This window comes from Gopherus flavomarginatus, chromosome 3, assembly GCF_025201925.1.
Source record: "Gopherus flavomarginatus isolate rGopFla2 chromosome 3, rGopFla2.mat.asm, whole genome shotgun sequence".
Taxonomy (NCBI): Eukaryota; Metazoa; Chordata; order Testudines; family Testudinidae; genus Gopherus; species Gopherus flavomarginatus.
This window is the reverse complement of record NC_066619.1, coordinates 100,837,482-100,862,972: the sequence shown is the minus strand read 5'-3', so window position 1 is coordinate 100,862,972 and position 25,491 is coordinate 100,837,482. Positions and strand designations below refer to the sequence as shown.

General features: G+C 40.0%; 1 protein-coding gene across 1 annotated transcript in view; it reads left to right on the top strand.

Annotated features, from left to right (window-relative positions):
• The first annotated feature begins 15,707 nt into the window (after nucleotides 1-15,707).
• The window catches only part of PRUNE2 (prune homolog 2 with BCH domain), a 356,369-nt gene continuing 346,585 nt past the window's right edge, over nucleotides 15,708-25,491 (top strand). The window contains exons 1-2 of the mRNA XM_050944080.1: nucleotides 15,708-15,794; nucleotides 19,782-19,945. Coding sequence (XP_050800037.1) covers nucleotides 15,784-15,794; nucleotides 19,782-19,945 — 175 coding nt within the window. The 5' untranslated portion in view covers nucleotides 15,708-15,783. The remainder of the gene's footprint in view (nucleotides 15,795-19,781; nucleotides 19,946-25,491) is intronic.

Below are 25,491 nucleotides of genomic sequence, written 5' to 3'. Positions count from 1 at the left end.
AAGCACTCAAGTCAGAAAATGACAATGTTAATACTGCCTGTACAATCTTAACTTTGCTTTCCAGTACAAATACATTATAATATAGTCTAATTACATGGTTACATACTATTTTTTCCCGAGGACCCCGGCCTCAGTTCTGTGTGTGACCACGTTTCATGTACTACATACAATCCAAACCATGACTGAATAAGAAATGTTTGTTTGCTATAGGCTTTATTATGGCTCTCATCTGGCATGCAGTGTCTGAATCTTGATACATTTATCATTTTATTATTTATATATCTTGATATTTTATTTTTAGATGTTAAGTGACTAACCCCATTTTAGAGTTAGAGAACTGAGACACACAGTAACTTGCCCAAGGTGGGGAATCTGTGACACAGGCAGGAAGAGAACTAGTACTTACTGCATCCAAGACTCGTACCTCTTTGATAGAGTCCTCTTGACTCTGAAGTATTACTGATTCAGGCTTAAATAATAGTTCTACTGAGAACAGTTTCTTTGTTCAGTCATAGAAAATATATCCTGCTTTTGTCTTGCCAGGGAAAGCAGTTAGATATCGTTATTTGGCCTGAGATCATTTAAGTGGATTTTTCTTTTCTCTTGTGTTGTCACAAAAGTTTTATTATTATTATTATTTTTTGGCTAAGTTCAAGTTAGTTTAATATCTGACTGACTTCAGTGGGAGTTGTTCCCAGGGATAAGTGCAGAATTGGACTGTAAAAGACAACTTTTCAGACACTGGTGCCAAAGTTGCGCCCAAAAAATTTGTACACACACCTACAACGTGATCAAAATATGCAGTTGCATATGTATGTCCCTGTTTTCTTGAGCAATGAGCAGTTTTGAATGTCAGGTGGTATTAGACACATGATGTATACACATGCCAAGTCCATAAGCAGCACAAGGTCTGAAAATCTGGCCCAAATAGTAAATTATGGAAACAATCGACAAATGAACATTTAAAGGTTAGAAAATATCAAGGAGAATCTGTGGCAAACCAATTGATGGAATAGATCTGATTTTAAAGGAGCAGACAAAGCTTTTGAGGAATGTTGTTAGTTCTATGGCAATTCTCTTGATATTTAAATAGTTTCTGTGCTTTATTTGTGCTTTCAAACATCCTTTTTAGGGGGGGAATGGCATGCAGAGATCATTTTTTAAAATCTATTTTTCACAGTGTGGGTAGTTTCTGTGATGAATAAGTTAGACTGCATAAAGGTAGAATCCAGAAATAGGAAGAGCTGATTAGCATGTAAACAAACTCATCAATCACTTCAAATGCATATTTTAAGTCATTGGAAACTATTTCTTGCATAGAAGTGAAATTTACTTTTGTGCAGAGGGCCAGAACAGGGCCTATGTGTAATGCTGATTCCCTGGATGCACTGTCGGCAGTGGGACCTGAACCTGGGGATTAGGACGGGCCAGGAAAAGGAATATCCATTTTTCAGGAAATTGCAGGTTGTCAGAGTTTTGCTTTGATTTGCATTGGAATGTAATGTTGACGTCACAGAATTTCTGGCAAAATGGAACAATTTAGTTCAGCTCCACCAGCCAGGCAGTCAGGGGGTTGGCTGGCTCCCCAACTGCTCAGCCAGCCAGCCAGCCTGGTTTCATTAATGAAAATTCAACAGAATAGATGGAAAACTGTTCCATCAGAAATTTTGCAGCCAGTTCTACTCTGGATTTTAAAGTATGAGCCTTTACGGCCTGAACTAACTGACCCAGATCTGCTAACAAAGCCTATAGCAGGCTCATCAACTTTTTGCATGTAGTCCAGGCACTACTAAAGGGGGACAGAACTCCCCACTGAATGTGTGTTTGTTACATATTCATCACTTAAGCCCAACATAAGTCCTCTTTTCATGGAGTCCTCAGGCCAATGGAGTCATGCTGACTGCTATTCTGAGACAAATTCAGAGAATATTCTGAAATTACTGCTCAGGGTTGTGCTCATGGATCAGAAGGTAGAACTGAGCCCTTAATATCCATTGAACAAATTCTCTGTTGAATGGTTTAAAGTCACATTTTGTTCACAGTATGTATTAATACCTTGTTCCCAAAGGGACAAATCCTGTTCCAAGCTCCCAGCAAAGGCAGCCAGGTTTAGTGCTGAGGATTCTCCCATTGGGGCAGAATTCAATTCTCTGGGCCACACTGTGGCAGCAGAACTGCTCCATGAGCGCTACTCCAGCATCAGGACTGGAGTAGCCTTCACAGACACATCACCCACCCCATGGTTGCCAGTGGGCAGTGACTGTGCAGTATCTCACCTACTAGCCATATTCCCATCATCCCATGCACTTTCCTCTTCCAAAGAACTACTGCATAGAGACATGCAGAGAATCCTCATAAGGCTGCCCTCTGTACTCTCTTCAGGAGTGCCCTGAATCTTGCCCCCGTCCCAGGGAGCATATGTTGCAGTGGTTCTATTGCAGGCAGGGTCCACCCACATGCACAAAGTACAGAGTAAGATTTGGGCCAATGAGAATGAAAAACCCCTAATTCAGCATCCGAAGGTATGGTAATTTTTTTTGTTGGGGAGAGAGTGAGAGGAACTTGGGCAGGAGTACAGGAGATTGTGAACATAATGTGTGATTTTCTTTTTGTATAAGAGGAAGTCAGCTCACAGCCCTTCTACGTAGGAATATTTCAACCTTGTATTAATACAGTAAGGAGGAAAGGAAGATGATGTCTTGATTGTAATTGAGATATGATGTGATTAGCCACTGTTGCAGTATATACGATATTAGCTGAAGTTGTTGCAAAGCATATGTAAGACATATGAATGAGTCAGTGGCTTGCTATAGATAAGAATGAATAAAAAGGGTTTCTTACCACAGTTGTCTTATTTGCAGAGAACAAAGCTGAGTAGAAAAAGAAGTGTTACAATAAACTACCAGAGTCCATCTTCTATTTGGGTACCAGATTGCAGGGACAGTTTATTGTTTAATAATATACATAAATCTCAAACTGTGTTGTACTTTTTTATCAAGATGGGCTTAATCCTCAGCTGATGTAAATTGATGTATCTCTGTTGGCTTAAATTGAGCTATATTGATTTACAGCAGCTGAGAATGTGACCCTGTATCTAATTAATTTCATACCTCACACCTGGAATACCAAGAGTCAGTCTTTTAAAAGTGAATACATTGTTATAGTGTGACTATTGCACAGAATATATCTTTTATAAAGCAGTATAGAAACTCATTAATTATAACAGAAATCTGTGGGTTCCACTCAGAGGGACAGAGGTTTGTTTAGAAACGCAAATCTCACTCATCTAACTAGTCTGCTTTCAGGTTCTCAGAATTACTAACAATTGAGTATGGGTCTGCATTAGTACACGGGGGCTCTGCTAGGCAGAATGGATTCCTTTACAAATTTTGCTGAGCTGGAAGAGGAAGCTTTACATTTGACCTCCGTATTTTTCTTCTAGCTAATTAATTAGCCCCAGGACATGCAGGCTAGGTTTGTATGTGGGAGAAGAGCTACTGTTCTCTGAAAGTATGTCTCCACTGCAATGTAAGCCTAGGGTTCAAACTCAGGCTCGAGCCTAACTCCTCTTCCATCTACATACAAATTGTGCTACCCAGGGCTCAGACCCTGGATCCCAGGACCGCACAGGAGTAGAGGGTCTGAGAGCCTGAATCAAGTCAGGACCCAGGGTTCAAGCCCTATTGTTTTGCAGTGTAGATGCACACCCACCAGACTCATGCTCTTGGTATCCACCAAAAGTATCCCACAATTCCACAGGCAGACTTTCTTTGCCCTCTGGACAGTCAAGTTTGGTGAACAATGAAGTTTTCCCACACTGCACCATGTCCAAAGGGCTAGAGTGGTCACGTTTTGGGAGGGTGCTAGGAAATCTGGAATATGGACAGTTGGACTCAGGGCCACATAATGCAGCGTAGATTCTGGAGCCCCAGGTTGGGACACAGCGTTCAGTAATTCCGAACCTGGGGTTACAAATGAGCATAGATGCTCCCGCCCTAGGTTAACAAACTCAAGGTTTGCTCATTCCAGTTCTACTAACCCTGGGCCTACAGCACTGTAAAGTACGTCAGGAATGTTCTCATTGAGAATATAACGGCAGTTCAGCAACTCCTGGGAGGCTGGGACTAAAGAGGAAGCACTGAAGCAGCATTTCAGAGGAGCTGTGCTCAGGAGAGAAAATGCTGATGAAAGCAAGCACTGGGGCTCTGCAGGAAGAGCAAAGGCACTGCTTAGAGCATCATAAGAGAAGAGAGCATGATCATTCCTATCCAATAAAACAGCAGATGTGAGGAGAGGTTGGCAGGACTGTGTAGCTAAACTCCCCAAGGAATATAGGCCTTGTGGAGTCTTCCTGTTAATGAAGAGTTATTCTCTCAAAGCCAAGAAGCTAGCTAAGTCACATCAAAAGTGAACACTTTGCATCATGTTGATTGTTGACTTGGAGTATCTGCTAGTTTCTGAAGAAGCTGTGACAAATTAACAAAATGGATTTCTCAGAAAAATCTTTGGAAGCAGATTGAGGTGTCGCCAGTGGCACGTAATACCGCAGGTATGGTATGGTTCTGAGTGCATTAATACAAATTTTGACCACTACTATTTGACCATGATGCTGAAAAGGGATAGTATCTTTTTGTTTATAATGAACTTAAAATGCAGTATGAAGTTGTTTTAGGGAAGCAGTACCTTGTGCATTGATTATATTGTCACAGACACATTACAAGATTAGGCCCTAAATGCTAAATTTTGAAGATAAAATTATATTTTTAAATTTTGCAATCAGAAAAAATAACATTATAATATTTTTTTCAAATACTGTATTCTCCTTACTATAATCTCAAACCTATTTGTGCTATTATCTTTGCCAGATCTTAATTGCCTATTAACATCTTTTCTTGAAGCCATCAGAAGATAATTTAGCTTTAAACAGTGAAAATGTTGGCTGTTTCTGGAACTATGTTTGATAAGTTATAATCTGTCATGAATTCATGTTACTTCCCTAAGTAACCCATGGATGATGTTGCATTATTTGTCAATAATCATTAGCTGAGTCAGTGATGTCATTCCAGGAAATACTGCCTTTTGGAGATTGTATTTCAAACACTGCATCCTCAGCAGAACAGATCCAAGGTTAAAAACAGCTGACTAAATGATCACCAGCTAAATTGCACACATGCGGAATTGGAGAAAAACCCCAGGATCTTTGTCTCCAAACTCACAAACTTTTCCCACTTGAGCTAAATAGTAAGTTGATAAGCACTGAGTAGCACTAAAGCTTATACTGTACCATCTACAAGCTGCTGCTGGTAGAGGTCTAGGTGATCACGAACATGTGAACAGGTCTGATATTCCATACACCAAAGGACAGTATGAAACAAATTCTAACTAATATATCACACTGATAACATGCTTGTGATGGGTAAAGTATTTGCACTGTTGGAACAAACAGGTTTCCTATGTTTCTGTGAGGCACAGCAGCCACTAATTAGCTATCTGGGTAATATATGTTGGAATATAAAGACTTATACTATAAGACTCACTATAATTATGGTGTCCAGTAAATGCCTGGATCAAGTGTTAGAGATGCTTGGGACAGGAAACACAAATCACTGCCAGTATGTGTGTGATGTTGGTTTATATGGATCGCTGGATATTAATTGAGTTATTTAAGTAGTTATTGCTAGGAAAAAGAGGAAGGATGATTCGCAAGTTAGGGCACTAGCTGGTGACAGGGGTTCAGTTCCCTACTCCACAAGTTTTCCTATGTGACCCAGGGCAAGCAACTTAGTCTCTCGGGACCTCAGTTCCCCATCCATAAAATGGGGATAGTACATTCCTACCTCACAGGGATGAGTGAGAATAAACATGTTAAAAGACGTGCTCACATACTGTGGTAATGGGGATCATAAGTACATAACATAGATAGAAAATTAAATATCTAGGAGGTCAATGATATATTTATAGAGGGACCCAAACTATGTATTTTGTTGTTAGAATTGAACATGTGCTTGATTGTGCTACACAGGATGGGCAGCAAGAGCTAAAAGGTTTTCTGCTCCACTTGTTCTTGCAGCAGGAACTTCCTGGAGGAGATGTACTTACAGAGAGGGTGTGAGCCTGACCACATGCCTTTTGTGTTCTTGGAAATCAAATGAAATAACAAAGGGTCATTGTGTTTCTGTTGCCAAAAGTTATTGGTTACACTGGAGAATGTGCTACTAAGAATTATTTTTGTATATGCAAATGGTGCAGTGTTACCTGCTCAGTTTGTATCACGTATGAGTAATGTTTGTTTTGTTTTGGAATGAAGCAGCATTTGACTTTTTAGGGGAGGGATTAGGGATAAACTCCCTAAGGCCTGGTCTACACTATGTGTTTAAACCGATTTTAGCAGCGTTAAACCGATTTAACGCTGTACCCGTCCACACTACGAGCCCTTTATAGCGATATAAAGGGCTCTTTAAATCGGTTTCTTTACTCCTCCCCGACGAGAGGAGTAGCGCTAAAATCGGTATTACCATATCGGATTAGGGTTAGTGTGGCCTCAAATCGATGGTATTGGTCTCCGGGCGGTATCCCACAGTGCACCACTGTGACCGCTCTGGACAGCAATCTGAACTCGGATGCACTGGCCAGGTAAACAGGAAAAGCCCCTGCGAACTTTTGAATTTCATTTCCTGTTTGCCTAGTGTGGAGCTCTGATCAGCACGGGTGGCGATGCAGTCCCAAATCCAAAAAGAGCTCCAGCATGGACCGTATGGGAGATACTGGATCTGATCGCTGTATGGGGAGACAAATCTGTTCTATTAGAGCTCTGTTACAGAAGACGAAATGCCAAAGCATTTGAAAAAAAATCTCCAGGCTACACAGTGCTGCGTGACAAGCGTACGGAAAGCCAAAGAATCAAACGGACGCTCATGGAGCGGGGGGGTACTGAGGACTCCAGCTATCCAACAGTCCACAGCAGTCTCCGAAAAATGTTTACATTCTTGGCTGAGCTCCCAATGCCTGTAGGTTCAAACACATTGTCCGGCGTGGTTCAGGGTATAGCTCGACAATTTACTCCCTCCTCCCCACGTGAAAGAAAAGGGAAAGAAATCGTTTCTTGACTTCTTTGAATGTCACCCTTTGTCTACTGAATGCTGCTGGTAGACGCGATGCTGCGGCAGTGAAGAGCAATATCCGCTCCTCTCCCCTCCCTGGTGGCAGATGGTGCAGTAGGACTGCTAGCTGTCCTTGTCATGAGCCCGTGAGTGCTCCTGGCTGGCCTAAGGTGAGGCTGGCTGGGGGCTCCTGGGTAAAAATAGGAATGATTCCCGGTCATTCCCAGTAAATGGTACAGAACGGCTGGTAACCGTCCTCATCATAGCAACTGGGGGCTGAGCTCCATCAGCCCCCTCCCTTTCATGTGTAAAGAAAAGATTCTGTACTGCCTGGACTATTATAGCAGTGGGATGCTGGGCTCCTCTCCCCCGCACTGCTTAATGTTCTGCTTTGACTGTCATAGCACCGGGAAGCTGCCTCCCCCTCATTTTATCTCAGTAACAAGTCACTGTTTCTTATTCCTGCATTCTTTGTAACTTCATGACACAAATGGGGGGGACACTGCCACGGTAACCCAGGAAGGTTGAGGGAGGAGGGAAGCAATGGTTGAGGTTGTTGCAGGGGCACCCCCCGTGAATGGCATGTAGTTCATCATTTCTGCGGGATCTGACACGGAGCAGCTGTGCTCTCTGATACACTGGTTCTCTAGTACACTTGTCCCATACTCTAGGCAGGACTGACTCTATTTTTAGAAACCATAAAGGAGGGATTGACTTGGGAAGTCATTCCCAGTTTTGCCTTTGCACGCCCGGCCAACCTCAGCCAAGGGCACCCATGATAGCAGCAGACAGTACAGAATGACAGATAACCGTTATCTTACTGCCAATTTACAATGGCAGCAGATGGTACAGAACGACTGATAACCATCTCTGCTATCATGCAAAAGCAAACGAATGCAGCTGTGTAGCGCTGCAGTAACGCCTCTGTTAGCGGCATCCAGTACACATATGGTGGCAGTAAAAAAAAAGCTGAACGGGCTCCATGGTTGCCGTGCTATGGCATCTGCCAGGGTAATCCAGGGAAAAAGGGCGTAAAATGATTGTCTGCCGTTGTTTTCCCAGAGGAAGGAATGAGTGACGACATTTACCCAGAACCACCCGCGACAATGATTTTTGCCCCGTCAGGCACTGGGATCTCAACCCAGAATTCCAAGGAGTGGGGGAGACTGCGGGAACTATGGGATAGCTACAGAATAGCTACCCACAGTGCAACGCTCCGGAAATCGACGCTAGCCTCAGACCATGGACGCACACCACCGAATTAATGTGCTTAGTGTGGCTGCGTACACTTGACTTTATACAATCTGTTTTACAAAACCAGTTTATGTAAAATCGGAATAACTCCATAGTGTAGACGTACCCTTTGTCAAAGCAGCCTTACTTGCTAGAATTTAGATGCTGCTGGAGCGAGCATGGGAACAGGCAGAAACCTGACTCCCCATACGAGCTATAAGGTGTTATGCTAATTTGTGATTTGATTAATAAAAAACGATTTAAATGGCCTTGTGATGGTTCCTTATATTTTACTGTTATTTTCTCTCCCCTTGAATCCTTTTAAAAATGTAAAAAAAAAAAAATGTACATAGGAACCTTTCTTGGTTCTTCAGTGGACTATCCTTGCCTCTCAGTTTGCAGCATTGGCTGGGGCCTCCTTTCCTCTGGGCTCTGCCTGATCCTCATATGCAGTGAGGTGCAGGCTGAAGGACTACAAACTCAGGCTGCAGTCTGGACCCCAGCTCAGACTCTCAGCCTGCTAGGTCCTAACAGCAGCTGCTACTACAGCCTATACAGATGCAGTTGCACATCCTCTTTTAATCCAGGAGCAGGAAAGCTCAGATCGCAGCAGGGAATAGGGGTGGGATCTTGTGCCAGCTCTCTAGCCAGTCAGAGCTCTGTGCGGATGAGGGGCCAGCTTCTTCTGCCAGCCAGGGGTCTGGGACCAGTGCCAAATTTCACAGCACCCACCGTTGGTCTGGGGAGTGGGGCTCCACACTCCACAAGAGCATCATTTGACCCAAAGTTTCTAATCTTTGTATTTGCTTCATTTCCAAAGATTCGATTCTTTTGCATTTCTCTTGGATGTATTTAAATGAGTGGCCTTAAATACAGAAAGTTACCTGTGGAGTGGGTATTAGGGGTGAGTTCTCATAGTTACTTTTAGCGTAGCTGGTATATGCTATCTACCAATTGTCTGATACACAGTATCTAATGCACTTATACAAGCTTGTGGAGGTAGCCAGGAAAAACTATTACAAATCAATGCTGCTGCTTTTTTCCCAAGAGCATCTTGGCCTAATGAGACCAGGATGCTTTAATGGATAAGGATATTTATTCTGATAATGGAGAATTTCATATAGGAACATAAAAATTAACTTAGCTTTAGGTTAAGATCTACCTTTTAATAATAATTAAAGATGACTTGTTTTTTAATGATTTTTATAGGGGACATTGACAGGCAGAACTTTTATTCCTATAAAGTAACATTTTAATATCTATTTACTGGACTTTTCATTAATAATTAGTTTGATCATGCATAATTCAGCTAATGCAGAGTGCCTCTTTAAAACTACTGCAGACACACTATTTTGCAATAAATAATCTTTGGGATGGAGAAACAAGATGAGGTCTCAAGCCTTCTTCTTAGTGTCATTGTTTTTTTACACTTTTAGAAAATATGAAGACAGATGATAATTGGCTCTCCATAACTGAGAATAGGCTCAAACTATGAATGGGGAGTTATACACCAGGTCAGACTAGATGATCTAATGGTTTCTTCTGGCCTTAAATGCTATAAATCTATGAAATAACATTGGAAGATCTTTTGGATATACATTTTGTAAAGGAATGTTTTCTGATCAAATGTGATAAAAATATAGATTTTGTGAAAACAACTTTTTTTGCAGACTCCCATGGCAATTAGAATGTTTTCATAAAATAAAAAAATAAAAATAAAAAAATTGAACTGGTTTTGAAATTCAACTGTCATATTTCTGGACACTGCAGCATTGTTTTAAAGTATGGGATCCTGAAAATTAAAGTGAAACCTACTAGTCTATGCTCTTTGTGGTTCATGAAGGTGAAACAAATGGTGAACAAGCAGCAAAAATAGTGAAAGTTATTTTTTAAACAGTCTTTCATTTTTAATAGTTTTGGGTGTTATGAGAAACATAGATAAGGACATTTTAATGTATTTATTTATTAAATATAGGACTTTGTTCTTTAAAAATCTGGAGGCATGTTCAGGACAGTGCCAGTGTTTGATTAGGAACATTCCTTTACATTCTTGGTTCTTCTGGCACACATTGAGGGGCAGTGCAATTTCCACAGAAGTGGCAGTGTGGAAGAGGATTAGAGAATGGGAATTTAGGAAGGAGATGTTACAGTTACCAGGCTAACTGCAGCTTGAGTTTGAACCCTCCTTGTCTGTTCAAGTGCACCCCCTCCCACGTCTCGGGTCTGTAGCCATCACCTCAAGGTGGAGTCATGCAATTCTCCCACTCTCAGACTCGGCTGCAGTTCCCTGTGATCAACTGTGATTACTTAGCTGTCCTGGTTTGTCTTCAGCTCCTCCAGTTGCATCCCCTCCAGGACAATGACAATGGTAACCAGTGACTACATTGCCTTTTTAAAGCAAAGCATTATTTATTTAGAACAAAAGCATTTAGGAGAAAACATCTTAAAACAATAAACAGTCTATATGCTTGCCTGTTTTTCTCTAAGGTATACTATTCCTGGAAGCTAGGGAAAGTCTAGGGTCTTTTCTCCCTCTGCAGAGCCTCTCTCTGTGTCAGCATGTCCCCCTTAACAGCAGTTGACATGCCTCCACTCCCCGCCTTCTTTCTTGAGAAGAGAATTTTACAACTGTTTAAAGTCCGAGAGAGACAAGGTGGGTGAGGCAATATCTTTTATTGGACCAACCTCTGTTGGTGAAAGAGACTCATTTTGGCACTCCACAGAGCTCTTCTTCAGGTCTGAAGTTCTTTCAATCTCTTTTTTCCCAGCAGAACAGCTGTGTCACTTAATTGGAGACAGGATATAGTCTGTTTGAAGCTAATACTTTTCTCATTGTCTTGTAACTGCCTCTGAAGTGTTGTTCCAAGGTTGCTTATCTGGGGTCATTGTGTCACTTCCCTGCTTGTTTTTCCCACTGGCCACTACTGAGTTATATCAATACATTCCTACAGGAACTGCTGATAGCCCACCATAGTTGTGCGATAATTTTATCTCCCTACCTAAGACATGTATAGGGTTCACAAAATTATAACATCTCAGTATTCTTAGACTATTACATAGTAATACCATGTCAGTCACAAGACAGTTGAGAAGAAGATAGGTAAATAATGGGATGGGGAAATAAAAGCAGACTAAATGTGGGCGTGTGAAGAAGGCAAATGTTGGTTTAGAAATTTGAACCCTCCTTGTCCTTTAAAGCAACTGCAAAGACAAAGGATTATTGGAAGCTGCTATATTTAGGTTTTTATCTCACCTCCCCAATCTGTTTCTCTTTGGAACTGCAGCATATCTTTATAGCAAAGCCACTGCTAACTAGTAACATGGCTATTTTTGTGTGAATTTTAGTGCATAGGAAAGGTGCCACATTAACAATGCTGGGGACTGAAGTTCTCTCTCTTTGTTTTATTTTTATTTAAGAAAACACGATGGGGTCTGAGCAATCATATGGAGCTGAAGTTGGAGCTGGAGTTTAATCTCTGTGTCTATTCATGCCTAGGCCTTTTGCTGGGACCGCCACTGTGGTTGCTTGCTTGCTAGTGTCACATTTTTAGGATGTGTTCGTATGTTCACTGGAAAATAGACAAGATCAAGAAACTCATTTTATAGAGGCACCATGACTGCCATTAGATGGTAGCAATTTCAGATACTACTGGTTGGATTGGATTCTGAGAGGTGACGTCCTCTCTATCCAATTATCAACTCCCTGATCCATTCAGTCTCTTATTGTTTTTGTAGAATATACAAATGCCACAAAAAGAACCCAAAGGCCAGTATAGCACATATGTCAAGGAGCTAAAGAAAAAGAATTTCAATACATTTCAGTTTGTATTAAAGATGCACAGACAGTATAATCGGTATAAGCACTCCTGATGAGGAAGTGCACTGCTAACACAAGGAGCCAAGTGTAGACATGCACAAGTGATGTAATTACTGTTTGATGCCATAAGTTAGTTTAATGCAGTTTTGTAGTGTAGACATGCCCTAAGACAGTGACTTATTTGTGTGTGTATGTTTACCTGCTTTAACCTTGTAAATAACTCGTTTCTTTTTCTTAGTAAGTCTTTAGTTAGTTTATTATAGGATGGGCTACAAGCATTGTCTTTGGTGAGATATCTAAGGTACAATTGAGCTGAGGGTAAGTCACTAGTCCTTTGGGACTGGAAGTAACCTGAATATTTTGATTTTTTTGGCGTAAGAGACCATCTGTCACAAAGATAGGGGACAAGATAGACCGGAGTATCAAAGGGGACTGTCTGTGACTCCATATTAAGGCTGTTGTAGTGCTTGAGGAGTTCACACTTGATACTTGGTTGGTGAAATCTAAGTATAGAACACACAGCCAGTTTGGGGTTTGTGTCCTGCTTCTTCACAGTCTGCCCTGAGGTTGGCACTCATGGTCATGAGCCGCTCTAGACAGCTTGACATAGGGAAATAAAGACGTAGAGGAATATTGATGATAGAAAAGATGTATATTTAATTCATAGGTGTCTGTTCTAGAGAGTTTTTACAACTGCCTTGTTCAGAAAGGTATCTTGCTTAAGTAGTTTCTTTCCAAGTGCATAGGAGATTGGGAACAATTGACCTGGTTTTATTACCAAAGGGTATTTTGAATCATTGTGTTCTACATAATGAAAAAAGAGTTGTACCTCTTTTTTCTGTGCTGGTAGAGTGAAGATTAGACATTTGTATTTTTTTATTAACAGGTAACTGAAGCAAGTATGCTAATTATAGCCCTTTATAGGAAGATTAGATTTCACTTGAGAAAGTGTAGAAAATTAACTCAAAATAACAAAATGCACTTCAACCTTCAGACATGGAAAAGAACCTGTTTAATTGTGTATTTTTGGATGTGAGACACCTACCTTAGTGTCAGTCAGATTTGTTTCTCAAATTAAGATGCAAAGCTCATTAAAAGCAATAGGCTAAAACATTTCTTTATGTACAGTTGGCATCTCATTAATGATGTGTTCAAGGAAAAGCATAATTCACAATCATCTGATGTGTGTGTGGGGAGGGGTGTATGAATTGTGCATGAACCTCTCTGAAATACTTTGCATTTACGCAGCATGTTTGGCATTTCCCTGTCTATTGTTTGGAAGGGACCCAATTTCACCTGATATTGAATGCCCTTAATTCCTATTGCTGTCAGTGGGAATTAAAGACATGCAGCACCTCACAGAGGTGTGCTCATCTTCTTGCAGGATCATTGCTTAAGGCTAGGTACATTTTTTACATTGCAAATATCAGGCCAAGTGGCAGAGGAAAACAGCTACAACCAAAAGAACTTACTATGCTTTGTGATTCAGGTGTTTGTCAAGTAGGTCTTCACCCCTTGCCCCGATGCTGCTTTTCTCACTAGATCTGTGTAGTGTTTTTTAGCATCTCACCATTCACACTAGAAGCTGCTTTTCCCATTATTCTACCTACACCGTTGATTTTAGTGGGAACTGACCCTTGTGAGTTAAGTCCATAGGGTCTAAACCTGGGTCACCTATGCACTCCAAGCTCATATTGACTTCATTGGAAATTATGGGTGCATGGGGATTGGACTGACCCCATAATGAGCACATTTATTATGCTGATTGAGAAATTTTTACAATTATGCAAAACATTTAGATATTTCAATTGGTAAGTTAAATGTCTGCATTCCTTGCTGTTTTTCACAGTCATCTTTTAAAATGGTCTTATATGTTTCAGAACCGGAGCAAACGACTTGGGAGAGTCCATGTTGTTCTTGGGAATAAACCATGTGATTTGGATTCTCTCATTTCTGCATTAACATATGCCTACTTCCTAGACAAGGTAACAATAAAAATGAGATCCTGACTTATTAGTTATATATGTAATAATGTTCAGCAAATAAAGACATGCATGTACAAAATTAGGGTCTTCTCCCTTTGCAGTCAAAGACAAGACTCCCTTTGAGTTAAGTGGGAGCAGATGGCAGCCCTTTGTTATACAGAAGTAATGATCTAGAGATTATCTGCATACAAGAGACGAATGGCAATAGTGAAAACCTGAAGAACATCTTAATGCAGTTTAGGTGAAATTCATTGCCAGCCCATGGCCTATTCATTGCTAAAATCTGATTTAAGTGATGCATATAACTCATGCAAATCCTAATCCTCTGCGCAGGGTTGAGTTTCATCCTAAAATCTTTGATACAAATAACTTATCCGTTGTTATCCTTTTGGTTCATTAGACTGTTGATTCACAGGAAACAGAGGACAGACTACTGTTATTTACTTACTACTTGTGTCACAGTTGCACCTATAAGACCCCTTTGCTCTAAGCATTGTACATATGCATAGTAAGAACATAACATAAGAACATAAGAACCGCTGTACCGGGTCAAACCAAAGGTCCTTCTAGCCCAGTAGCTGTCTACCGACAGTGGCCAATGCCAGGTGCCCCAGAGGGAGTGAAGCTAACAGGCAATGATCAAGTGATCTCTCTCCTGCCATCCATCTCCATCCTCTGATGACCAGAGGCTAGGGACACCATTCTTTACCCTTCCTGGCTAATAGCCATTTATGGACTTAGCCACCATGAATTTATCCAGTTCCCTTTTAAACATTGTTATAGTCCTAGCCTTCACAACCTCCTCAGGCAAGGAGTTCCACAAGTTGACTGTGCACTGTGTGAAGAACTTCCTTTTATTTGTTTTAAACCTGCTACCTATTAATTTCATTTGGTGACCCCTAGTTCTTGTATTATGGGAATAAGTAAATAACTTTTCCTTATCCACTTTCTCTACATCACTCCTGATTTTATATACCTCTATCATATCAGTCACCACAGAAAGTGAAATCTTGACCCCTCTGAAGTCAATGGAATTTTATGGGGTCAGAATTTTTTATCTTGACTTTAGTGGGATCACAATTTCACCAAGAGTGACTAAGTAACTTGTCTATGGTCATTCAAGATATGTGGCGTTGCTGGGAATTGAACTAAGATCTCCTGATTTTTAGAGCAACGGTTTAACCATGAGACCAAACCAAGTTTGAAAGGTAAACATTGACTGCAGGTGATGGGGATTTAGGCACATACTGAAAAAACAGAAACAGAATTTTTAGCAATTCCCCCCACGCATTTTTCCAACATCTCTACCACAGCTACATAAAGAGGAATCAGCAAAAAGGAATTATCTGGGGGCAAATAAGGTTTATTGATGGGCAAAAATTCAGACAAAATTGTCCCAATGAAAGTCAGTTATTGTTTTACATCATTCTGACATATGCACATTCTCCTGTTACAGGTCAGTCCCCCGGATGTTCTATGCTTGCCCGTGCTGAACATACCAAGAAGAGAATTCAGCTACTACCCAGAAACAAGGTTTATTTTGGAAGAGCTGAATATCCCAGAATCATTCCATATCTTCCAAGATGAAATCAATTTGCATCAGCTGAATGATGAAGGGAAACTGTCTTTAACGCTTGTTAACAGCAACATGCTGGCAAGGTATAGTGTTCTGTGTACGATAAAGTGGCCATGTGAGATTGAGCTGTTTTAAAGGTTATATTTTAAGTAGTTTTATGACTATAAATGCTGTCTTAACATTTTCTGTTCTGTATCTGTGACACAATGTGGAATCACAGAAGAGACAGAAGACCCAGCATTACTTCCCCTTCATTATGACCATTGAATACAACATGCTACACGTGTTAGTCTGTTTCACTTTTCTGATGGACCATTTTATGTATTTTGCTAAAAGCCCTTGATGTACCTTGACAGATCTCAGTTTAGACACTACTTAATTAGATTTATAATCCCAGAGTTTTATGTAAGGTCTGTAAACAGCAGGTCACGCTTTCATTGCCGGTTAGTCTTCTTCCTTTAGCAAGGGCTAACTATCGCGTTCCTTTAGAGATAGCCAAATACTTGCTCAGTTGCTTTTAACATTTATCTAAGAACAGATTAGAATTTAAGTACAAGGGGAATTTTCGGTCTAGAAAATGATTTATCTAAAACAGGCTTACTTTTAAACACAATACATGCTCTAAATGCAAGTTACAAAAGCCATATTCTCCCCTCAGTATCAATGCAGCCCCACTGACTTGTGTGTGAGTATCTGAGGGCAGAAATTTGCTCAGTAGTCTTACATTATAAATGCAATAATAAAGACAGTAGAGGAAAAAACACAGTTACAAAGCTCATTTTTGCCTTTTTTTTTTTTTTTGGTCTAAAACAGATTACCCCACCTCTCTGATGGATTTTTCTGGCCCTACTGAAGTCAAACAGAGTTGCCATTGACTTCAGTGGGGTCAGGATTTTCACCCGATTTGTCTGGTAAGGCTCCCAGCTCTATTTTCATTTTTTTGGGACTTTAGCCTCTCATTGTAGTTGACTAAAAAAGCTGTAACACTAGTCTTCTTAATTATTTTTGCTAATTGACTTTTCATTAAAACATCTTATATTCCCTCCAAGCTTCAGAAATACTTCATATCCTGGATATATTAAGAACAGATCCATAGAAACAGAAACTTCCCGGTACGGCACTGAGAGTCTATTGTGAGGAGGTCATATAAGCACATAGACAGATAGGGCATTAAACACAGCATGCTTAGTTCTGCCCACACTTGCACCAGTACAGTCTCACTGAAGTAAATGGGTGTAACAGATTGTACCCTCAGTTTGGTTATTCATTTGGCATATGCATTCTGATGAAGCGAAACCACAATGTTCTTATCAATGATGTTCATTGTTGATTATTGACAATGATGTTCATTTGGTTATGGACAATTAGGAAATGGGACACTGCATAGTTCCTAGGATAAATGAAAAATGTTTGTGGGAATTTTTCTGAACAATGATTTAATTAATATGTAAATACATGTCTTGTGAAAAGTGCAACTCCTTTGTCTTGGCCCTTTATAGATCAGGAGAATTAGACATCAGTTCTAAAGTGTACGAACGTAGACTCTTGTGTTATTGAATCAAAATTTCAGATTTGTATGCACACGGCTGGAGCACATGCGATGCCTGATGCATGCAGTTTGGAACACAGGGTTTGTGACCAGTGGGCCCTTGGTACCTCCTGAACATAGAATACTCACTTATTTATGGATAGGGTTGGCAGTTTCATACCTCTACAGTCTCTACTGGTTGTCAGTGAGTTGGGTAATGTGAAAAGCAACCTGGCTAATATAAAGGCTTCCCCTTTCATCTCTGATAAACTGTCCATCAATTTTAATAATATCAATAAGGTACATGTACACAAAGCCTTTCATCCCAAAGGATTCTAAACTGCCGTACAAACTTATCCCTATATATAGTTTTTATATAAGTTTAATTCCCCATGTTTAATTTTATATAAATTTAATCCCCCTCCCACCCCCAATGTTAGGCACAGTAAATCTATATGCAGCATTTATTTAACACTACACAGAAGCACTACACAATCCTTTGGGATAGGAAGTGAAAAAGATTATTGTGTCTAGTTAAAACTGTAGAGGGAATTACCCAAGTTGGGTTTGGCCAGGACACAAGGATTAACACATCATGTTGCAAAAAAGTGCCATGGGCTCCTTAATGATTAGATGTGCTTAGGAGCTCAGGTTGAGGTCTTATCCAAAAATATGGCCTCTCTGCAACACACAGACCCTTAGTATCTTTGGTCCAGTATAAACTCAGAGGATGCCCAGGGAAGGGTATAGTGACTTTCGGCCACTTTTGCATCCTCCCGGTTCTGGGATGGTTAGTGTCCCCAGCATAATGCAGACAGCCATGAGGCCTGTCTCTTACAACATCCTGTCCCTGACTGCCTATGAGCCAGAATCTCTGCAGTCCTGTATGCTGCAGCCTGTATGCCAGGGTTTGTGAGAATGGTTCCTTGGAAAATGGCATTATTCCTGTTCCGGGTAAATCCTCTCCCAGACCAAAGTGGAGCTTTTAGAGCTCCTTGGCATTGCTTTGGCTGTTGTAAAGTGGCTGGAGTTGGAGTGAGGCTCTCAGAGTGAAAAATGCCACTTACTGAGTCACCAGCCTCTCTTCTTTGCACCTTCACCAGTGAATTTTTCTTTTTGCTTTAAGATAAACAACATTGTATCTGTACTAGTGAGAGGAAAAAAACAATTCTTTGAAATGTGGAAACCCTACTAAAATGTGACTTAAAAGTTTTACATAAAACTTCAACTTCTTTAACTTCGTGTCTGTCAAGTCTTCACGTCATGAATGGGCCACCCAAATACCCCTAGAGAGCCTGCTTCAATACGGAAATAAAATCCCCTCCAACCACATGTCCCTCGTTGTCACCTACCACCCCAAACTGGAACCCATGCAGGGTATCATCAAACAACTACAACCCTTACTCAACGGGGACCCCCATCCTGAAGAATCTTTCCTGAACCTCCTCTTCTGGCCTTCAAACAACCCCCCAGCCTCTCCAAAGTCGTCATCAGAAGCAAGGTCCCCATAGACCAGGACACACCAATTCAAAGCGGCACCAGACCCTGCCAGAATAACAAATGCAAAACCTGCAGACATATGTCCACTGCTACAATGATCAATGCCCCCCCACAACACACCTGTCAAGATCCATGAGTCCTACACATGCCTATCACAATGTGTCTTGTACCTCATCCAGTGCACTACACGCCCCAGTAATAACTATGTAGTTGAAACCAGACAATCTCTATGCTTTTGAATGAACTTACAGAGGAAAATGATAAAAGACAAAAACACTGTATCATCCTTGGGTGAAAATTTTCCCAAGGCAATCACTCTATATCTGACCTATCAGTCCTCATCTTCAAAGGAAACCTGCACAGCACTTTCAAAAGCCAAGCATGGGAGCTTAAATTCATAACTTTGCTAGACAATAAAAATCATGATCTTACTAAAGAGACTGGATTTAGGGGTTATTACAACAATCTGTAACCCTCTAAACCCCATCCCCTTTTTTTCCTATGACTACAGGGGTGTTAATGGGGCTGTTCACTTTGAACAGTCCCTTAGAATATGTGCTAACTACTTATGCTAAATTATCTGTTTGACCTTGTATTTAGCTGTGACATTCTAAAAGTACCTTTCCCAGACATGAGGAAGAGCTCTGTATAGCTCAACTGCTTGTCTCTCTCACCAACAGAAGTTGGTCCAATAAAAGATATGATCTCACCCACTTTGTCTCTTACAAGCATTAAAGCCTGACTACATACTAAATATCAAACAGTAGTTATTTTAAAGAAGCTAAGAATCTGTCACTCTACAATGGTGACTTAAGTTTAGGACATTGTGGTCAAGGAGTTAATTAACTTTTTTGTATTGTTTGTACAGTAGAATTTGAATAAGAATGACTAGAATGTACCATTGCGCTAGCAGCTGTTATTTAAAAAAAATAATTTATACTGTTAACCATAGCAAAGTAACTGAAAAAGCTACATTGCTGTGTTTACAGATTAAATTATTAAAATGTTTGTAATTTGTATTTTTTTTAATTTTGTATGATAGTGCTGATAAAAGTTTGGAATCAGCGGTTGTCAAAGTCATCAATCCAGATGAGCGATGTGATGTCAACTTGGGGTTACAGGCGTCTTCTTCCTCTTTGGTAGTAAAAGAGATTCTTCAAGAGGCGCCAGAGTTAATCACTCAGCAACTGGCTCATCTCCTCAGAGGTGAGAGATTACTCTTTATATTAAATACTGAAAGATTTAATGGAGTGTTGCAGAACTTGCTCATGCAGAAAGAGTGCGATCCATTCTTTGGTTAACAATCCCTTTAAAGACCACGGGAAGCTCCATAAAAGAAGCAGGGAGTAAAGAGTTTGTTAAAGAGTAACATTATATTTAATATTAAAAATGTGCATTTAAAAACAGGCATGAGGGGTCTTTACTGTATCACTAGAGAGGAATATTAAATGGAGCTATCTGCACATCAGTTGGGTAGATGGAATAGCTCTAATAGTTCTAACTTTGTTTCCAGAGATTGTGTGGTATTGGCAATAAAGATACTCTTACCCTGTGGTATACAATGAATATGGCTCAAGATCCTATGCTTGCATGTTAAAACGTCTCCTAATCAAAGCCATGTTTATTTAATCTTGTTTTGGTGGTATAATGTGTAATTTTCATGATCTAAGAATGCCATAATCAAATTAGCATGACACTTTCTTCTCAATTTGCCTCGTTTGTGCGCGACAGTATTAAGCAGTGGGGCTTCAGTCACAAATGTTTCTCAGTTTTCCTTTGTAGCATGTTACGTGTGTCGATATCTTCAGTTTTTGCAGTCACTGCATTTAAATTTGTGATATCTGTTAGATAGAAAGCTGAAGCTGTAAAAGAACTGACTGTTTCCCATAAGTTAGTTATGTAATTTTATCATTCCCTCGTCAGAACATACTTTAAAAAATAACCAGTTTAAATTGTGAACTCATAGTTGCTACATTTTTTTCTGAAAAATTAACTTAGACAAATGTTACAACTCTAGTGCTGAATTTCTCATACACCTAAGTTTAAGAAAAGATAGAAGTTTATTTTACTCTGTTTGGTTTGGGACCTCATAACATGCCCTTCACCATGGTATCTGAGCTATTGAATTTATACTGAGAGACTGCAAAAGTTGGTATTTTCATGTGTTCATGAGGAGAGGGTGTTACCAGTAATACAGAATTTGGCCAAATCTCTTTACATGTTTCATAACTAATGGTCCCCAGTAAAGCTGCCATTAAATATTTCGCAGTCTGCAGATCTCTGTAGAATAGCTCTATAGGAAACTGTGCCCTCAACTAACCAAGTAAGCATAATCATTTATCTTTGTGACAGAACCAGAAAAAAAGGCATTTGGGGGATTTATGTCAAGAAGTCTCCGTGACAGTGCAAAGTGACTGGAGCTAGTAGGATATTACAGATAATAAAGCTTTTATGTAGTTCATTATTTAGAGATAGAATTATAGCTTATTATTCAAACACTGTAAATATATTTGCTATAAAAGTTAAACATAGACAAGATTTTTCTTTTGATGCAACCATAAGAGTCCAATCCTGCAGATACTTGTTACTGTGTGTAGTGCTTAGCACCATAATAAGTGCTGTTGAAATTAGGAGGATTAGTCATGATTGTAAACATTATTATTTGGTAGTAAGTGTTTGCGGAATTGAGCCCGTGCCTAATAGAATTACAGTTATCTATATTATTAATACAGCTTCAACAACAGTGGTATTTAGTTACTCTGTTGCTAGCTAATGATATAAAAAATCTGAAGGTACCAAATTAAACAGTATAATAAGCTCTGATGTGATTTTTTAAAAAAAAGTTTTTAGTAGTTAGGAAACTACATTTACAAATTCAGGAAAAATTAGTAAATACCGACATCTCTTCATTTTAATTTTTAATACATTGTCCAAGCTGTTAAGACTATAAATATTTACAGATAGTAGACCAAATTCTGTCCTTACAACTGACCCAAATCCTACATATACAGCTGTACTGTTATGAGAATCTTGCCTTTTGCAAGAGGACTGTCAAATTTTGGGATCTTCACTGTTGGGAGCAGCCATGGAGAACAAGCCAATCAATTACAGTATTGAAAATGTAGAAGAATTCACAGTCATATACAGATACCAAAATGATTTGCTCTTCATGACCATTCTGACTTTGTAGCTACCAGCAAAGGACCATATTCTGGGGTGAGGAATGGCTGTTTTGTGCTGCACCGCCAGTGGATATATGCTGTAAAGCTGACATATCTCAGTCTAGCAGGATTGTCCCAGGGCATAGGTGATATTCCAGTGGCATAAAGCCAGTACAGAAGTACCAACACTCCTATTCCTCTCTTTTTCTACTATAGCGTAAAATAATTGTATAATTTACATGGAGCAATTTTTGTTGGAGTTTAGGTTCAGAGAGCTAACGTGAAAGTCAAAGTGCTATGAATTTGGATTTGATTTCATAAAATTGCTGAGTGGAGATATCAGCACTGAAGTCAATGGGAGCTTCGACATTTACTGTCGTGGGCACTGATTCAGCCTTTAGAATGCATAGAGGGGTGATTTTGCAAGGCTAGTAACATGATTCAAATGCCTAGGTTTAGAGATATCTTTTCAGTTGTGCTGTACCAGTTGTGACAATTTCATTAGGTGCCATCTCAGTAGACTCCTTTGGAATTCTAAAACTTTGGTTCACAGCCTGTTAGCGCTATTTATTAATTTTAATAATAGCTGAAAGTATTATAATAGTACACGTCAGAGTATTTTTAAAGTTCAAACAAATTAGACATGCTTTTGAATGGAAAAAAGTGAGAAGGGAAGAAAAGGCATATTCATGCAAAATTTAACATCATTATGTAAAAGCAGCAAAGAATCCTGTGGCACCTTATAGACTAACAGACGGTTTTGGAGCATGAGCTTTCGTGGGTGAATACCCACTTCACCCACGAAAGCTCATGCTCCAAACGTCTGTTAGTCTATAAGGTGCCACAGGATTCTTTGCTGCTTTTACAGATCCAGACTAACACTGCTACCCCTCTGATACTTGACATCATTAATGTAGGCAGTATTAATATTTAAGGTCTTTTTTAAGCTGTATGCTTTCCTGATATCTTTGTCTCTTCTTCAGACACACTCTAAGTTCATTCTACCCTTGGGCCTTAATCAGAACCTGCTCCAAGAGTCAAAGTACTGCACAATCATGTCTGCCTTAAGCCAGTGCTTGTTCTGACTCTGGATTTGTGCCAGAAGCAAACAATTATAAAATCTGCCAGAGTCTTGGGCCTGTATTACTTTATTTCCCCAGAGATGTTTACTAGGGGACTATTGCCAAACTCAAGATCCATTAAATTGCTGAATCATTACATTTTCTGTTATAGCCAGCTGGCAAGGAATGATTCAAAACACTGATTGTCAGGTACCTTGAGTCAGTGCTTTCTTGAAAATGCCTCCTTCTGTTTATTTGTATAAGGCCTTGAAGGATGCCACAAGATGCAGATTACATGTAAATACTGGCCGTTTTTTACCAAGATGAACAACAATATTTACGGATACTGAATTTGATTTGTCTGGATATGAGCTGAAGCATTAATACCTTTCAGTGCAGTGCTGGTGCAGTTTGGCTTTCAAAATTAGTTTGTTATTTTAGCAACTCACACCAGTAACATTTTTTTTAAAAGGTTCTTTTTGGGATTTTGGGAAAGGTGCCAGCATTTATCAGATGGATGACTCACACTTTTCTTAAATGGTCATGAAGTCCAAGTGAATTATATCCCTTATTATACATATAATATGAAAGAGAAAGGGGAACATTTTCAGCTCCACCAAACAATGATTTTTTGGCCTGATAAGATGTTTTTCCTACTGTGTCTAGAAACAAAGCATTTTCTGGAAGGCAACTATTTTTGCCAGCAAGATTGTGTAGCATTTCAGCTATGAATCTTTTTATTAACTGCTGATCATCAATGAGAGCTGCTTTTTTGCTTTATGTACAGTTTTCATGAAAGGTTGCTTCTTTCCCCACCCCCCACCATTCTTTCTTTTTCAGCTTAATGATCAAAACCTAAGTGAAAAAGGGAGATGTCTGTATTTTCACTGCACTGTTCTTTTCAGCCACAAACTTATTATGCAGAAGATGCCTGTGCTGTTTTTAATGTTTTCCCAAAACAACTTCTGCCTTCATTAGATCATGTTGAATATTAATGCACAGCAATTGCTTTTGGCAAAAGTGGTACTTCTGAACTGCTTTGCAAAAAGAATAAAATGCCCATCATTTTTTTAAAGTGGCATAGCATATTATCCAATGTCCTCTCCCCTCACCCCACCCCCAAAACCCAGTAATGCAATGTGATGCACATGGTAAGTAATATCAACCCTTGGATTATATATTGTATTTTCTTTTGCTTATGTGTCTGTGGACAGAAGAGCTTCTGGAGTCCTTTTAGGAATCCAGTGAGAGTTGCACTAGCTCTCAGTAAAAACAAGTTGTTGGAAGGAGGTGTTCTTAGCTGATGGATCTCCTTTAAAACAGATACTTAAAAGAGTACATGACTAAATGGACTGCTGACTTGATTCAGTCTGGGAAAGTGGTAGTGAAAATGATATACTGGGGTCCCACTGAGCCCACCCATTCCACCAGCCTGGGCTCCCTCACTGTGTCCTGCAGTGCCAAGACCTCAAGCCTCCTCCAGCACACACACAGGTAGGGTCACACCCAGCTGCAAAAGATACAGACACTGAGATCAGCTCTGCATGGGAAGACATCTCAGGGATTGCTCAGCATTCCAGTGCACACTCCCTCTGGAGCATAAACCCAAAATTGTATTGTCTTGTGCTGCCCAGAAATCCATACAGCGTAAGCTCATGAAAATTGCCCCCTCCCTCAGTGTGGAGGAAGATATGCGCAGCTTCCCCCTCTCCCATGAATTGCATAAACTGGGTTTTAGAAAACAAAGCAAGTTTATTAACTACAAAGGTTAGATTTTAAATGATTATAAGGGATAGCAAACAGATCAAAGCAGATTAGTGAGCAAATAAATACGCAAACTAAGCTCAATACACTAAAGAAACGGGTTAGAAGTAATAATTTCTCACTCTAAATGTTGTTTTAGGCATTTCTTTCACAGGCCAGACACATTTTCAGTTCCAGGCTAAGCTCTTCTCCCCCCTCTCAGTCCTTGTTTCTTAGATATTCTCAGCAGTCATCCTGGGCAGGGACTCAGTGAAGAAGGAGCCCTGATTAACTCTTGCTTCCCTGCCTGAAATAGGATTTACATATGGTGGGAATCCTTTGTTTCCCGGTTTGGTCTCCACCCCTTTTATGGAAAAATACTCGCAGACCAAGATGGGGTCCAGTACCAGGTGACATAATCACCTGACTCGGCAGTGGCAAAGCAGCATTCCAGAAAGCTTCTCAGGAAGGAGGGAAATTAGCATCTTCAAAGTCCTAATGGCCCATCCAGCCAGATTGCCTACTGTCTGGTGGGCATTCCCCAGGTGCAAACACTTTAGTAATTTATACATAGTCAATATTCCTAACTTCAGATACAGAAATGATACATGCATACCAATAGGATAATTATAGTCAGTTCATCATAACCTTTCCAATGATACCTCACATGACTCATCTTGCATAAAACATATCTTAGTCAGGGCCGTCCTTAGCCATAGGCAGAATAGGCAGCCATCTAGGGCACCACTAGGTCTGGGGGCACCATTCTGCTGGGAGCCCGGACAGA